This window comes from Sorex araneus, chromosome 1 (genome assembly GCF_027595985.1).
Source record: "Sorex araneus isolate mSorAra2 chromosome 1, mSorAra2.pri, whole genome shotgun sequence".
Lineage (NCBI taxonomy): Eukaryota > Metazoa > Chordata > Mammalia > Eulipotyphla > Soricidae > Sorex > Sorex araneus.
The window spans coordinates 21,171,973-21,187,136 of NC_073302.1; the positions used below are offsets into that span (position 1 = coordinate 21,171,973).

General features: G+C 58.5%; 1 protein-coding gene across 1 annotated transcript in view; it reads right to left on the reverse strand.

Moving 5' to 3' along the window:
* Window positions 1-12,593: 12,593 nt before the first annotated feature.
* LOC101541401 (regulator of G protein signaling 3) overlaps window positions 12,594-15,164 on the reverse strand; it is a 75,718-nt gene continuing 73,147 nt past the window's right edge. The window contains 1 exon segment of the mRNA XM_055139753.1: window positions 12,594-13,166. Coding sequence (XP_054995728.1) covers window positions 13,059-13,166 — 108 coding nt within the window. The 3' untranslated portion in view covers window positions 12,594-13,058.

The window sequence follows — 15,164 nt, forward strand, 5'->3', positions numbered from 1 at the left end:
CTAAGACCTATAAGAAAATATTTTCAAAACTTTAAGAGCTATATTCTATGTCTAGTTGGGAAGACGGTAATATATAGACTTCAATATTCCCTTTTGATATTACTTAATATGATTTTAATCAAATCCCAATGATTTAGGAGTTAACAAGAAGGAGACGTGGATTAAACAGAATTATGCCAATTTCATTTAAATGAATAAATATATGAGACTAGACGCCCCCCCCCCCAAAAGATAAGTACTTAAAAGTTTTGGAAGAGGAGGGTGCCTATGTTTCCTTAACACAAGGCACAAGCATTTGAGCAAATAGCTAAGAACTTAGTATTCTTCCTCAGAATCTTTACCAAGTAAATTTCAGAGGGTCTAAAATATTAAAAGTTGGGAAATAAACCGTAAAGATCAGAAGGGGAAGTATTATGCTATCCTGGGATGAATACAGAACAAAAAAGGCCAAAAGAATAAATAAATAAAATCACACATGTGTATAAGTCATCCTAAAACATGCGATTCAAAACCACCACAAGATACTGTTTCACATAGGAACAGGAGGGCTATAATTTTTAAAGTGGGGGAAAATGCAAGTGTTGGAAGGGATGTGGAGGAATTGGAATCCTCGTCTTCCCCCAGTAGGAATGGAAAGAATGGCGTGGAAACTTGGGGGAACAGCCTAGCAGTTCCTCCAGAAGTTAAACACAGAGTTACCATTTGACCTAGTGCTGCCACTACGGCGTCTATGCGAAGAGAAATGAAAACATTGGCCCACACAGGGTTTAGCGTGTGACTCCGGTGGCCGAACACAAGGCGGGCCAGTACGAAGCTTGGAGTCCCATCCTCAGCACCACAACTCTGGGGGTGCCCCTGGGAGCCCCTGAGTACTGCCAAGAAAGGGCTTATTGAAGAAAGAAACAGGGGCCAGAGAGATAGTCCTGTGGGTAGGGCATTTGCTTTGCACGCAGCTGGGCTGGGTTGGATCACCGACACCCCATATAGTCTCCACCAAACCCTGCCAGGAGTGATTCCTGAAGGCAGAGCCAGGAGTAATCCCTGAGCATCACAGGGTGTGGCACCCAAACAAACAAACAAGCAACACCGACAACAAAAGAAGAAAAACAGAGGCCCCACAAGAAAACTTGCCCCCCAAAGCATTGTGGCATCACTAGCCTACGTGTGGGAGTTACCCAAGCGTTCACCCACGCTTTGGGCCAACAAAGCGTGGTTTATGCATACAATGGAATATTCTTCAGTCACAGAGAGGATTCACACACTGGTCCAGGGGAGGCCCTGGGATGAACCCTGAAAACAATAGGCTAACTGGTATCAGATACCCCCCCAAAGCCAGACAGTATAGAATTCCAGTGGCATAAAATGTCCTAAATGGGCACATCCACAGAGGCAGAGAGTGGATGAGTGGTTGCTTTGGTCTGAAGGAGGTGGGAGAATTAGATCATACCTAAAAGGTATGGTTTCAGGTGCTGGGGATTTGTACAATCTATAAATAGCATCTCAACAAAGCGGCTCCCCCGTTTAAAGACACGAGTACATACAAATCAAAACAGCTGTCACTTACAGGAAACATTAATCCACCAATACTCTAATTATATAAAGAGCTCTTTTAAATTGATAGTTAACCTAGAAACAGACCAATAGAAAAACGGACAAAGGAGCCGAAGAGTTTACTCACAATGGAGGCAGCGTGACTAAAAGGCATGGGAGTTAGTGTTCAGCTTCCAGGAGGCACAAAGAAATGAACTCTATCGGAAAGCGTTTGCCACGAAGTGTTGGCCAGAGGGCGGGGTAATGGGCGTTCTCGCACCCAGATTGCTTCCGTGTGCTCAGATCCTCGGCGGTTCCCCAGAAAAAGGACTTTGAGTGTTATAAAGGAAAAGGCAGGGGCAAAGTCAGACAGGGCAGTGGGGGGAAAGGAGAAGCATTCGGGGCTGGAGATATGCTAGTACAGAGGGTAAGGTGCTCAGCGCCTGGCGTGCAGCCAAGCCGGGTTTGATCACCAACACTGCACGTGTGGTGCCCTAGCCCTGCCAGGGATGAGCCCTGAGCACAGAGCCAGGAGTAAGCTCTGAGCACCGCCATGTATACCCCCAAACCACACCCTTCCTCTCACCCAACACACAATCTTTGTACTCCAGAGATAGCACAGGAGGCGAGGCACTTCCTTGCATGCAGCTGCTGAGACACAACCCCTGTTCAAATGCCTGGTCTCTGACTGAGCACAGAGCCAGAAGTAAGCTTTGAGTATAGAGCCAGGAGTGGGACGCATGTGGCCCAAGAGGGAGGGAGGGAGGGAGGGAGGGAAGGTGAGAGGGAGGGAGGGAGGGAAGGAAGGAACGAAGGAAAGAAGGAAGGGAGAGAGGGAGGGAAGGAGGGAGTGAGGGAGGGAGAGAGGAGGAAGGAACAAAGGAAGGAAGGAAGGAAGGAAGGAAGGAAGGAAGGAAGGAAGGAAGGAAGGAAGGAAGGAAGGAAGGAAGGAAGGAAGGAAGGAAAGGAACGAAGGAAAGAAGGAAGGGAGAGAGGGAGGGAAGGAGGGAGTGAGGGAGGGAGAGAGGAGGAAGGAAGGAAGGAAGGAAGGAAGGAAGGAAGGAAGGAAGGAAGGAAGGAAGGAGGGAGGGAGGGAGGGGGAGGGAAGGAAGGAAAGAAGGAAGGGAGAGAGGGAGGGAAGGAGGGAGTGAGGGAGGGAGAGAGGAGAAAGGAACAAAGGAAGGAAGGAAGGGAGGGAGGGAGGGAGGGAGGGAAGGAAGGAAGGAAGGAAGGAAGGAAGGAAGGAAGGAAGGAAGGAAGGAAGGAAGGAAGGAAGGAAGGAAGGAAGGAAGGAAGGGAGGGAGGGAGGGAGGGAAGGAGGAAGGGAAGGCAATGGGGGGGCAAGGGAAGGGAAGGGAAGTCAAGGCAAGGCAAGGGGAGGGACTCAACGCCTGTCTAACTGTTCTGGAGAATAAACTGGCACTGAGTACCCAGCCTGTTGCTTGAGAGATGACCGCCACTGACCCGAGCACTCTGCTCCCAGGAATCTCCTCTCACGCGGTATCCTCTTATTTGTTGAACGAGTCACAGGCACTAGCTGAGGGGGACCCCGCAAGGATTTTGATCTCAGATGTTTGTGACAACGAAATCCTGGAAGCAACTGAAACAAGGAGCCACTAGAGGTGACGTGTACAGGCTCTACTGCCCACACCGTGAAATGCACCTCAGGCACGAAAAGACCGCCACAGGGGCCTGCTTGGGGCGGAGAGGACGCAGACACTCCCTTGTCAAGCAGAAAACCCCCCCAGCAGTCACCCCGAGTCGCAGTGAAGATACATGTGTGCACAGACAAACGTCTAACGGGACACCCCCGAAAATGTTAACAAGCGACAAGCTCTGGGTTGTCGGGGCCGAAGGGGGAACTGAGTTTCCTTCTGGATCTGATGGTAGGCAAGATTTATAACGAACCTGAATTATGTTTGCAAAAAAAAAAAACACCAACCATGAGCCTGGAGCGATAGCACAGCGGGGAGGGTGTTTGCCTTGCATGTGACCGACCTGGGTTCAAATCCCAGCATCCCATACGGTCCCCTGAGCACCGCCAGGGGTGATTCCTGAGTGCATGAGCCAGGAGTGACCCCTGTGCATTGATGGGTGTGGCCCAAAAAAGCAAAAAAAATCAAAACAAAACAAAACACCAACCAAAGTGAATCAAATCTTAAAAAGTCACCGCTGCCTGCCATGGTCCCCCAAGCCCCGGGAAGGGGCTCAGAGCATCCCCTACCAGCGTCTGTCGAATTTGAGGTCCCACAGGTGCCAGGCAGCCCAGAGGGGCTCTGGCCTCCGACCATCTGTTTCACTCCTCACAGGCACCCCATCAGGCAGGTGTCTCACTCATCACATGCTGCACGGAAGCCCCCAGCCAGCCTGCGTGGGTGACCCACCACAGAGAGTCCCCTCTCCCACCCCCTGCCTCTGCCCGGCTGTTCCCGCTTGCTCCCGGGGAGGGTAGGTCTGGGCCTGAGCCCCCCAGCCTGCTACCCTGTGGTACCCCAGTGGGCTGGCCCCGGCCCACGGTGCCCGCATACGCCATCCAGGGAGCGACAGCAGGACAAGTCCAGGCGGGGCGGGGATGGCAGCCAGTGAAAGGCGGGGTGCGAGAAGGCCAGCTGGCCAAGGTCGGACTCCTGGCCTGCAAGGCGACACTCAGGAAGCCCGACCACATCCGGGCCCAGGAGTTCCCAGGCCCCGGGCCTGCTCCCAGGCTGAGACAGCAGCAGGAAAGAGAACAGCTGGGCCCTTCGGACCGGCCCTTCCTCTCCCCTCTCAGGTCTCCTCTGCCTGAGGAGGGGGTGTTGGCCACGGGGCCCTCCTCCTTCTGGCTTCTCTGACTCCCTCACAGCGGGGCCCGACAGGAAGAGGAAGGGGGTGAGGCGGCCCGTGCTCTTCCCCTCCGTGCCCTGCCCACTGCTATTTTTGGAGCTGAGACCACAGGGCGCCTCTCCCCCGGGCTCCAGGTAAAACAGAGCGGCCCATTCACGGCGCGCCGGCCAGCGCACCCCAGGAATTTGTAGACCAGCCAGCCAGCCGACCCGGCAAACCTCTCCCCACCCCATCCGCAGGACCCTTGCTTGCCCACTGCTCCCATTAATTGCCCCCAGGGGTGGCAATTAATTTTTTTTGCTGGTGAGGGAAAGGACCAGAATGTCTCAAAGGTCGCCAGGGCCTCCATCGCCATCCCCCAGCCTCCGCCAAAGCCTCTGAGAGGAAGACTGGACTCAGGTCCTCGGTCATGCCCCAGGCACTCGCCGATGTCCACTGCCCCCATTCTGGCCCCGTGTTCCCGACCAATCAACCGGCCTGTTGTTGGTTTGATCTCATAGCAAAGAGGAAGGCGTTCTAGGTCCAAAATGTTTCTACGAGCATCTCAAAGGGACGCCAAGCCGCTGAATTGTCCCAGGTGGACAGCTCTCCGGGCGGGCGGAGAGCTCGGGGTCTTTCTCAGAGTGGGGGTAGGCCAAGTTCCTATCCTGCCCCACCCACAACAACACCCTCCAGCCTATATGCAGCCTAGCCCCCCCCCCCACACACTCCACAACTAATCCTGAAGCGATGCCGAGCCTCTGAGTCATCCCAGCTCCACGGCATATGTGGCTGCCTGACACCTCCAAATCTCACAGTTGACAGCCCAGTAGGAACACAGCAAATTTAAAAAGAAGGTTGCACAGCAAGCCCACTATGCTCCGTGAATGAAAATAATAACACAGGAGGCTCCGCTAGCACCAAGCCCCTCATTAAATCCACAGACAATGTCTTTAATAGCACCACTGTGAAATATAACAAATTCCGCAAATTTTCTTCTAACTGAACTGTATTTTTTGGGGGGATAATTTCATTTGCCATTTTGTGGTAACAAACAATATAAAGTAAATTATTTTGTGCCTGCTCAGGGGACCAGCTTAGGGGGGTGGGTGGGAAATGCCAGCGTGAGCAACCAAAATAATGAGCAGAACAACCACATGTCCTGACACCAGAGCTAACACGGGCAACCTCAGAGAGCCAGCACGCGTGTGCAGCCTCAGGGACCAACATGCATGTGGAGCCTCAAAGACCAGCACTCGTGTGCAGCCTCAGAGACCAGCACGTGTGTGCAGCCTCAGGGACCAGCACGCGTGTGAAGCCCCAGGGACCAGCACGCGTGTGCAACCTCAGGGAGCAAGTTCTACGTGTACCACCCCGTCCATCCCAGCAACAACCCCCACACAAAGGGAAGGATTAATACAGGAGCAATTTTATGTTTTTGTGTGTGTTGTAACAGCACTATTAAAAAAGAAATTGTTTGATCGAACTGGAGACTGAGTTGGCACCGCATTTCCCGCTTCTGAATATGTGTCGCTTCCAACGGAGAGGTGAGTATAGATCTCGGAATGGATCTCCCCGAGGGACGCGGGGTTATCGACAGTGCTCGGCTCCTCCGACTGGGGCAGCCTACTTCACCCTTCACGTTTCTTCCGCAAGGAGAGAATTTGTGGCCGTAGTGAACTGAACCCAAATGGACCCCCCTCGAACATGGGTAAGACACTGTTTTAGGGGCTGGAGCAATAGCACAGCGGGTAGGGCGTTTGCCTTGCACGTGGCCGACCCGGGTTCAATTCCCAGCATCCCATATGGTCCCCTGAGCACCGCCAGGGGTAATTCCTGAGTGCAGAGCCAGGAGTAACCCCTGGCTCTGTGCATCAGTGCATCGCCGGGTGTGACCCAAAAACCAAAAAAAAAAAAAAGACACTGTTTTAGAAAAGGCACGTGGATGGGGGCTGCTTCGGAAAACAACTTCCATGGAGACGGCCGAGAGGAGTGGGGGGGCTGTGGTAAGTGAGAGGCCCTTACTCACCCCCGGGCAGGAAATCACCTCTGTGCCAGAGGCCAGCGTGGGAAAGGCTAGGAACTGTTGGTGCCCACAGACACGGGAAGCTCAAACAGGGTCCCAGGAACAGGAAGGAGGGAGGACAGGGAGGGTGCGAGTTGGGGAACTCCTGGGCAGAGGGTCCCCGTGGCAGCACGTTGGGTGGGAGGCGGTAGGATTACGCGGATAATTGGGTGTCCACAATGATGACGGCTTCCTGTAGGCCAGGTCCAGAGTCTGGGAGGAACTGGAACATTTGTGCATGCAAAACTACATGCACAAGCAAGTACGAGTGCTCCCTCTCTCTCTCCCCCCCTCCTCTCTCTCTCCTTTCTCCTCTCTCTCCTCTCTCACACACACTCACCTCTCTCTCTCCTCTCCTCTCTCTCACTCTCTTTTCTCTCACACACTCTCTCCTCTCTCTCTCTCTTTCCTCTCTCTCTCGCTCTGTTTCTCTCTTATTTCAGTGAACCATCTCTTCTTTCTCCCTTTACCCTGCTATTAGAGTCCCGAGGCTTTGAAGACAACTGGAAAATCAGCTAAATTAAAATCTCTCGACCCATCTCCTTCTGGGGGGGCGGGGGGCACTCACATTGCGATGTAGCATATGTGCAATTCCTTTCTCTTACTCTACAGAGTTAATGTACCCTCGACTCCCTGCAGTCTGGAGAAGTCGCTCTCTTCCCCCCCTCTTTTTTTTTTTTTTTTTGCTTTTTGGGGTCACACCCAGCGATGCACAGGGGTCATTCCTGGCTCTGCACTCAGGAATTACTCTTGGCTGTGCTCAGGGGACCATATGGGATGCCGGGGATCGAACCCGGGTCGGCCGCGTGCAAGGCAAATGCCCTACCCGCTGTGCTATCGCTCCGGCCCCCCCTCTCTCTTTCTCTCTCTCTCTCTCTCTCTCCTCATATTCCCTAGATAAAACTATTTATTCTCCCCCCGCAAACCATCATAAACCCAACTCCCTCACGTCTCTTATAAAGGAGCAAATCATCAGAGATGAAATCATTTGACCAAGTCACATTAACAAGTTATCATCTGACTGAAACCCAATCACGAACAACTTTGTAACTATGTATCTCTCTGGGATTCAACAGAAAAACGAAACAACAGAACCTCAGCAAGTTACCAGCAGAGGCGGGGTTGAACCAAGAGCTTCAGACTCCCTCTCTGACTTGCTGGGAGGGGGGCGCGTTGGGGAAAGAGCCCCGCCTCAGACTCGTGGGCAGAAAGACTACCAGGAGGCGTGGTCCCACGGTGGTCTCGGGGAGGGGGGGGAAGGGGGGAACACGCCACGAGACTGGCCCAGCCCCTTAGCAAACCAACTGCGGCTTCTGCTGGAGCTCACCTCACTCACTGCAGAAACAGCTGAGCTCAGGGGCTGGAGGTACAGTGGGTCAACATCTGCCTTGGTTGCATATGGTGGACCAGGGTTCGATCCCTGGCATCACATATCTCCAAGCCCCACCTGGAGTGACCCCTGAGCACCAAGCTAGAAATAAGCCCTGAGCACTGCTGGGTGTGCCCCTCTTCCTCCCACCACACACACACACACACACACACACACACACAGACACACAGACACACACACACACACACACACACACCCCAATGAGCCCAGAGAGTCGGGGTCTTGACTTCCAACCCTGCTTCTAAAACAGCCTTTGTCCCACCACCCCGGGCCACTCCCCCTCGACCTTCTGCCGTCCTCGAGTCTCAGCCGCCTCACCTAGACTCTTGACGACAGACAGCTGACGCACCTGAACCCTGACCCAGCTCCGCTGCACCGCTAAGCGCCCACCGAGGGCCAGGCAGCCACAGCACCAGAAATAAAGACCACAAGCCCTCCGCGGGCTCTCCAGGAGGTGCTCCCTGGCCTGCAGGGGCGCTGGGCCAGCAGGATGGGTATGAAGCAGCAGCACCGGCCCCAGAAGTAGGCCGAGGAAGGGGCCTCCGAGAGGGCCCGGGAAGAGGGTCGGCCTTCGGCGGGGAAGAGCAGAGAGGGGCAGGCCAGCGCGGGCGCTGCTAGGAGCTGCCTCAGCATGGCAGGGCAAGGCGGGTAGAGGAAGGGAAGTAACTGGGGGACACAGGGCTACAGGACCAAAGAGCAAGCAGAGATATGGGGGTCCTGCCGAGACCCGCCCCCACCACAGACGTTCCCAGCGAAGGCGGGGCTGTGGGAGTTGCCCCACTCCTGCAATTGCCCTGAGGCAGGAACACCCTCCAGGCCTCTCCCTTCGCCCCCTAGACACCCCACGATCGCCGGAAAACAGCACAAGACAGGGTCATCCAAAGCAGGTGCTCTGCAGCATCCCCGGCACCCACGGGCCGCGGGCGAGTTGCTAACTCGCCCGACCCGGGTCTCGGACCCCAGGTCGCATTGAAGCAGGATTGGTGTTGTCACGGGGACGGGGCACTGGGGAGGCAGTGGGTGAGGGCAAGAGACAATGCAGGTCAGGAGCTTGGCACAGAGTCAGGCTGGCTCACCGCGCAAGTGCTCACCAAATTACCCGGTAGGATGACGCCGCCTTTCAGCGAGAGCCCTGGGAACAATGGTGAGGGCTGGAGCACAGTGGCCCCGCTTGGAGGGAGGTTTGATGGAGCATCCGGTCAGAAGCAGGGGAGGGGGCGAGGTCAGGCTGTCTTCTGAAGGGGCTAAAAAAAGGAACCGCAAGCTGGCTGGGAGCGAGAGCAAAGATGAAGGAGACCCAGGCGGTGGGCCTTCTGCGGCGAAGATGGGAGGTGGGGGGCAGGGTGGGAGCGGGACCACTGCGAACTCGTGGAATTTTTTTCCACGGGAAGAGGCAGGTGAGAGCTGAAATCTAACCCAAAAGGACTTTGGACTTGGGGGCTGGAGCAATAGCACAGCGGGTAGGGCGTTTGCCTTGCACGAGGCCGACCCGGGTTCGATTCCCAGGATCCCATATGGTCCCCTGAGCACCGCCAGGGGTAATTACTGAGTGCAGAGCCAGGAGTAACCCCTGTGCATTACCGGGTGTGACCCAAAAAGCAAAAAAAAAGACTTGGCTTACGCGCATGAGGACTTGAAAGCAGGCTAAGAAGCCGATTTGGGCGCCCACACTGGAGTGGACGCTGCCCCGGCTGGGCCTCGGGGCCAAGGGCAGCCTGACACGGCACTCAGATGTGTGCCAGCCCCCTCCCGCAACTCTGCCCCTTTCCGCCACGCCAGGACCGCGGGGTCCCCAACGCCGAGTCTGCCAGGCCCCGTAAACACCCGGCTCCAAAGTGAAGGCGGAAACCACCGTTCCCCCACCTGTCCCAGGGAGCCCCCCCCCACCCCCCCGCCCCTTCGTGCCACCCTCTTCCCCACCCTCTTCCCCACCCCCCACGCATGAAGTTGCTGGTTCTTTTCAGGCGGTGCCAGGGCTCAGGAACAGGAATCCCGCATGTGGATTCTCCAGTGTGCACATCTCCTGGCACCTCGTCATCTTTCTCCCCGAGGCATATCCCCTCCGGGGCAGGGTTTGCAACCGGTCTACACTGCGGCCCGGCACCTGTCCTGGATGATGGTCCGCAGACCAGCAATATCGCCAAGGCGGCAGACTAGCGCTTTCCGACCTGTCCACACCTGCGGCCCAGCACGGGTCCACACAGCCCAGACAAGGCGACTGGCCTGCACCACCGATGGATTTGCTCTGAGGCTTAGCCCCTTGCAGCGGGAAAGCAAAGCCCCTGGAGACCCCACCTCCCCTCCCCTAAAGCCCAGGGTCGCACTGTGGGGAACCCCCCCTGCATGCCTGCCCGCTCCCTTGGCAGGAGTCTCTCCGTGGGTGTGGTGGGTGAGAAACAAGGACTGCGGTGGCGGGAGGGAAGAGTTGGCAACAGGGCAAGAAACAATGACCAGAGATACATAAATAAATGTCATCATTATTTCCAACAGGTCCCGAGCTGCCGAGGGCCGGCCGAGACCCCCTCCGCCCCCCCCCCACCCCCCGGGCCACAGTGCTTCCAGCAGAGAACCCCTCCCCCCACCCAGGTTTCCAAAGGCTCCGAGCGTGAGTCCTCCGAAAACGGGCCGAGGGGGGTCAGAGGGCGCGGGGCGCAGAAGGCTTGGGGCTGAAGGGTCACTTTGTGCCCCGGTCGCGCACAGATGGCCCGCTGCAACAATGCGTGGCTGTGCTCCCGACCTCCGGGCTCCTCGGCCGAGACACCGCGGGCAGGGACAATCGGCCCCCAGTCAGGAAGGCACCATTGTGTGCGCTTCTCCGCCTGATCGAGGCGCTGGGAGGGGCTCTCCGGCTTCCTGCGATTATGACTCTCCGAGGCAGTTTCAAGAGCGTGTCCATCATCCTGGACGGCGGGCCGGGCCGGGACACGGACGAGCAGCACCCCCCCCCCCCCGCCGGCCATCACTCATCTCTCCAGCCCGTGGGTTCCAGAGAATTGTTCCATCGATCGGCGGGGCTGACGGACAGAACCGGGGCACTGAAGTTCCAGGAGGAAGGGAACAGCCCTGCGGCCGGCAGGGCGGGGGGGCGGGGGGCTGTTTTGGAAACGGTCAGCAAAGCGCGCACAGAGGGGGGCTCGGCAGCCAGGGAGACGGGCTCAGCCTCCCCCCGTGGGCTCTCCGAAGCCTCGCCTTCTCCTGGGGTCCTTTGGCAGCGGGATGAAAGCCAAGCGTGGGAGCTGGTGCAAGTGACTCTGCAAGGCTGAGTCCTGGGTGACAGATGCCGGGCGCGTGGACCTGGTGCCTGCGGAGTCTGTTCCCCCGCTGCGGGGAGGGCCCACGCCCGTCCCATTGCCTGTGGCAGCCGCGTGGTAGAGCCTTCAGAAGCGGTGGGGGCGGGTGGGGGGGGGGACGGGAAGGTGAGGACGGGGAGCCTGAACTCACTGGCTCATGCAGTGGGACACAGGACCCTTCTCTGGCCCCTTGCCAAACCCCACTAGAGGGGATCCATATCCATCCCCTCCAGCCCCTTGCCGACTCTGTCTGGCCTAGATTCCTGTCTTCCTCCAGGCACGGTCCCCAAACCCTCCTGGCCCCCTTACAGGAAAAAAAAAAAAAAAAGATTGACTCAGGATCTGCCCACCCCCCACACCTGGAAATCTGGAAATCTACCTTCTTTAATGAATGAATAGGAAGCACCTCCCCTCCCCCACCCCCAGGCTCATTGCTCCTATGGCTACTCCCCCATCATTCCAGGGCTCCCCACGGGACGTGGGGTAGCAGCAGCACCCTCTTTGGAGAAGATTGCTCTCAGGATGGCCACTTAGAAAAGGTGGGGTGCCACCACGCCTGGTTTCAGCTGGGGTGTGGCTGGCTGATCTGCTCGTGTCCCTGGGGGGCCCCTGGAGGCGGGGAGGGACGAGAGTTCCTGAACCACAGGGGACGGGCAGGAAAACAAATAGGGCCCAAATCGTGGGGGCTGCTGTGCTCTGGCCTCCCACGGGCCCCGCCTCTGTGGGAGGGACGGCGTCTGGCACACCAGGTGCTGGCCCACCCCAGCCAGGCCAATCGGCTGCTTCCTCCATCTCCCAGAGACGGACCGCTGTCCAGCCCTGGGGGTGCAGAGACCAGGAATGGCCCGAGGCATATCCCGGGGGCTGTCGCTCATCCACCTGCCTCCTGGGTCCCTGAGACCTGTCCCCCGACTGAAAGGACCCCCCCCTAACTCAGCTCTTCACACACACAAGACCCCTTGCTTGGGCTCTGGGATGGAGAATGACCCTGACACTCGGATTCTGTCCCCCAAAGACCTGCCACGGCTTCCCACAGACTCAGGATGAAATCTGGAATTGTCCCCACGCCCCTGCACAGCCCCTGTTCTCCTGGCCTGCGCCCAATGGCCTGATCTGGTTCCTCCATACACCACACGCCTTCCCCTCTGCTGGGAGGGCCCCTGCCACAGCCTCCCCGTCTGGGCCCACGGGCCTCGGTTTCCAAGTTAGGCCTTCAGGCCCTAGCACGTGAGGCCACCTAAGTAATATTCCTGGCCAGAGCTTCCTCTTCTCTCCCAGCACAGGTTATCCCATGGATTTCTCCCGGGGGCTTGTGTGTGCGGGTGTGCGCCTGTGTGTGCGGGTGTGCGGATGTGTGTGGAAATGGTGCCGGTTTCCATCCAATGCCCACGTCTCTCCCAGGACCGGCATCTCGAGAGCAGTGACCCACATCTGTCGTGTTCCTCCGAGACCCCCACTCCCAGCCCCTAGCTCAGAGCCTGGCGCAAAGGTAGGTGCCCCCCGCCCCCCCCCCCCACCATGGCAGGCGTGAGGAACATCCCTGGCAGGGGTGAGAGAATGAAGGACCGAGTATGGGGGGGGGTGATGAGTGAATGGGAGACGTCTCTGGTGGTGAGGGTTCCTGGCGCAGTTCTGCGCTGGGCCCACCTCTGCCCGCCGCTTGGGCCCCGGGGCTGCCACGCGAGAGCCAGGGGTGCTTCTGCCTCCTTCCTCCCGGGGCGTGAGCTTCTGAGACTTGTCCATGTGGGACCCTCGGGACACCAGCCGCTCTTGCCCTCGGGCCCCTCGGACCCCTGGAGGGGCTCCGTCCAGAGCCAGTCTTCTCGCAACTCCAGGTGGGGGCCTCGCCCTTCGGGGGGCCCCTCAGGCCCACCATCTTGGTCCTCCGTGGGGGGGTCCAGTTGAGGTGAGGTGACTGTGTGGTAGGGGATGCCCCAAAAGGGTTAAGTTGCCAGAAGCAGAGTCCCGCCCTTGGGCTTGCTCAGCCAATCAGAGTCTGTCCTGATGAGGTAAAGCTTCTCTCCAGGGTGGCATTGGCGGAGGTGGACAGCCCCATCTCCTGCTGGAGAGAGCCGTAAGGGTGGAGTTTCTGTGGAACCAGACAGAACTGGAATTAGCTCGCTGTGCACCTCGGGGCCCTGCCCCTGCTCCTTCCTTCATCTCCTAGGGGGGGCTCACGCACGACCTGGCCGCTCCGGGACCAGGTGGCCAGAGCCTCGGCATCGCAGGGCAGGCCCTGGGGGGCGGCCTGGGCAAGGGAGGCCCCTGCGTGGGTCCCGGGACGCGGCCGGTGGCTAGCAGGAAGTGACCGGAGAAGCCACCGCCACGTGTGGCCGGCCGCGGTGGCCGCCGGCTGCTCCCAGACTCTGGTTACGGGCGATCTTCCTGAGGAGACTGTACGTGGCGCCAGCAAGAGCTCCCGGCGGGCTCTTCTTCGGAGATCCGCTCCACGGGGCGCCCCGAGAGTTCAAGGCTCCCCAGGACCCTGGGTGCGAGGGCTAGCGAAGCAGAAGCCACACCCCCGAGTCACTGGTTACTGTGGTCTTTCACCTGCCAGTCTCTGTCTCCACCGGGGACAGCATGGTGGTGGTGGGGGGGGTGTCAGTCCCCTCTGTGCGTCCCCCACGGACTCCCAGGGCGGGCCTGGGCCGACCCCCTGCAGGTCCTTGGCGCCTCCCCCTGCAGAAGTCACCCATCCTCGCGGTCTGCCCGGCGCTGGGTACTGGGAAGGGCTGGCGCTGGGTACTGGGAAGGGCAGAGCACTGGGACCCCGGGGCGTGGCTCTGAGAAACTGCCTGTGTGCCCCCCCGCTGCCGAGCAGCCACGGTCCCCATCTGTTCCGTTAACGGAGAATTCCGCGGGGGACCAGGGCTCCACCTCCCCCCCCCTGCCCCGCAGTGACCCCAAAGCACCTCCCGCTGGTGTCGGATATAGCAGGCCAGTGCCGCGAGTGCCGCGCTCCTTTGATCACGCAAACCCAACAGGACACCTGTCCCCTCCGCTTAGAACTCAAAGCCACAGGTAGGACCACCTGCGGGGCCTTCCAGCCCAGAAGCAGCAGTGCACGAAAGGGTTGGTCAAAGTCGGCGGGGGCGGGGGGGGGGGCAGGCAGAGGGAAGGTTGGGGTGCCCCGATAGACAGGGGAGAGAAGAGGAAGCAAGGAGCCAGAGGGGGTCCTGATGTCCACAGACAGAGGGGTCTGCACGGCCATGGCAGTGCAGGAACATGGCCGGAGGCTGGCCGGCCATGGAGCCCCCAGACAGGGCACAGCTGGGACCCCCCCCCACCACGGTCACCTGCAGGCCACAGGGCCCCAGAGGCAGCGTCTGAGCCTGGGTCGACCCTGCTCCATCCACACATCCCACAGCGGGACAGCTCAGCCTCCAAAGGCAGCCCATTTCACAGACCTTCGCGGGACACGGAGAGCTCAGGGTGAGGACGGGCAGAACCAGGGCCCTCTGCTTCTAGGGCTTCGGCGGGGGTGGGGGGAGTCACAAAGAGCCCCCTGAGCACTGTGCAGCGGGGTCACTGAGGTGCCTCTCAAGGCCACACCACATCAGGGGTTTGTTTTTGTGGGGGCCAGGATTGGATCACACCCAGAAGTGCTCAGGGTTGACTCCTGCCTCTGTGCTCTGGGATGCCCCGGGGTCCATCTGCAGTGCTGGGGTGGGACCACATGCGAGGCAAGCGCCTGACCACCTGCGCTATCTCTCTGGAAAATCCCACCCTTCTCAGCAAGCACCTCCTCTCAGCAACCCCACCCACACACAGTCTTTCAAAGCTGGGCCTCCTTTGCTTTGTGTATTTTTTTTTTTTTTTTTTTGCTTTTTGGGTCACACCCGGTGATGCTCAGGGGTGACTCCTGGCTCTGCACTCAGGAATCCTTCCTGGCGGTGCTCGGAGCCCCGTATGGGATGCTGGGAATTGAACCCGTTCGGCCTTGTGCAAGGCAAACACCCTCCCTGCTGTGCCATCGCCCCAGCCCTCAGAGCCAGGCCCCCCCTGAAGAAACCCCTATTCCAGGGAGTCGGACCCATGGCAGAAAGAGCCCAGGAGAAGGACAGTGGGTGGAGGGGCCTGGCCGTGG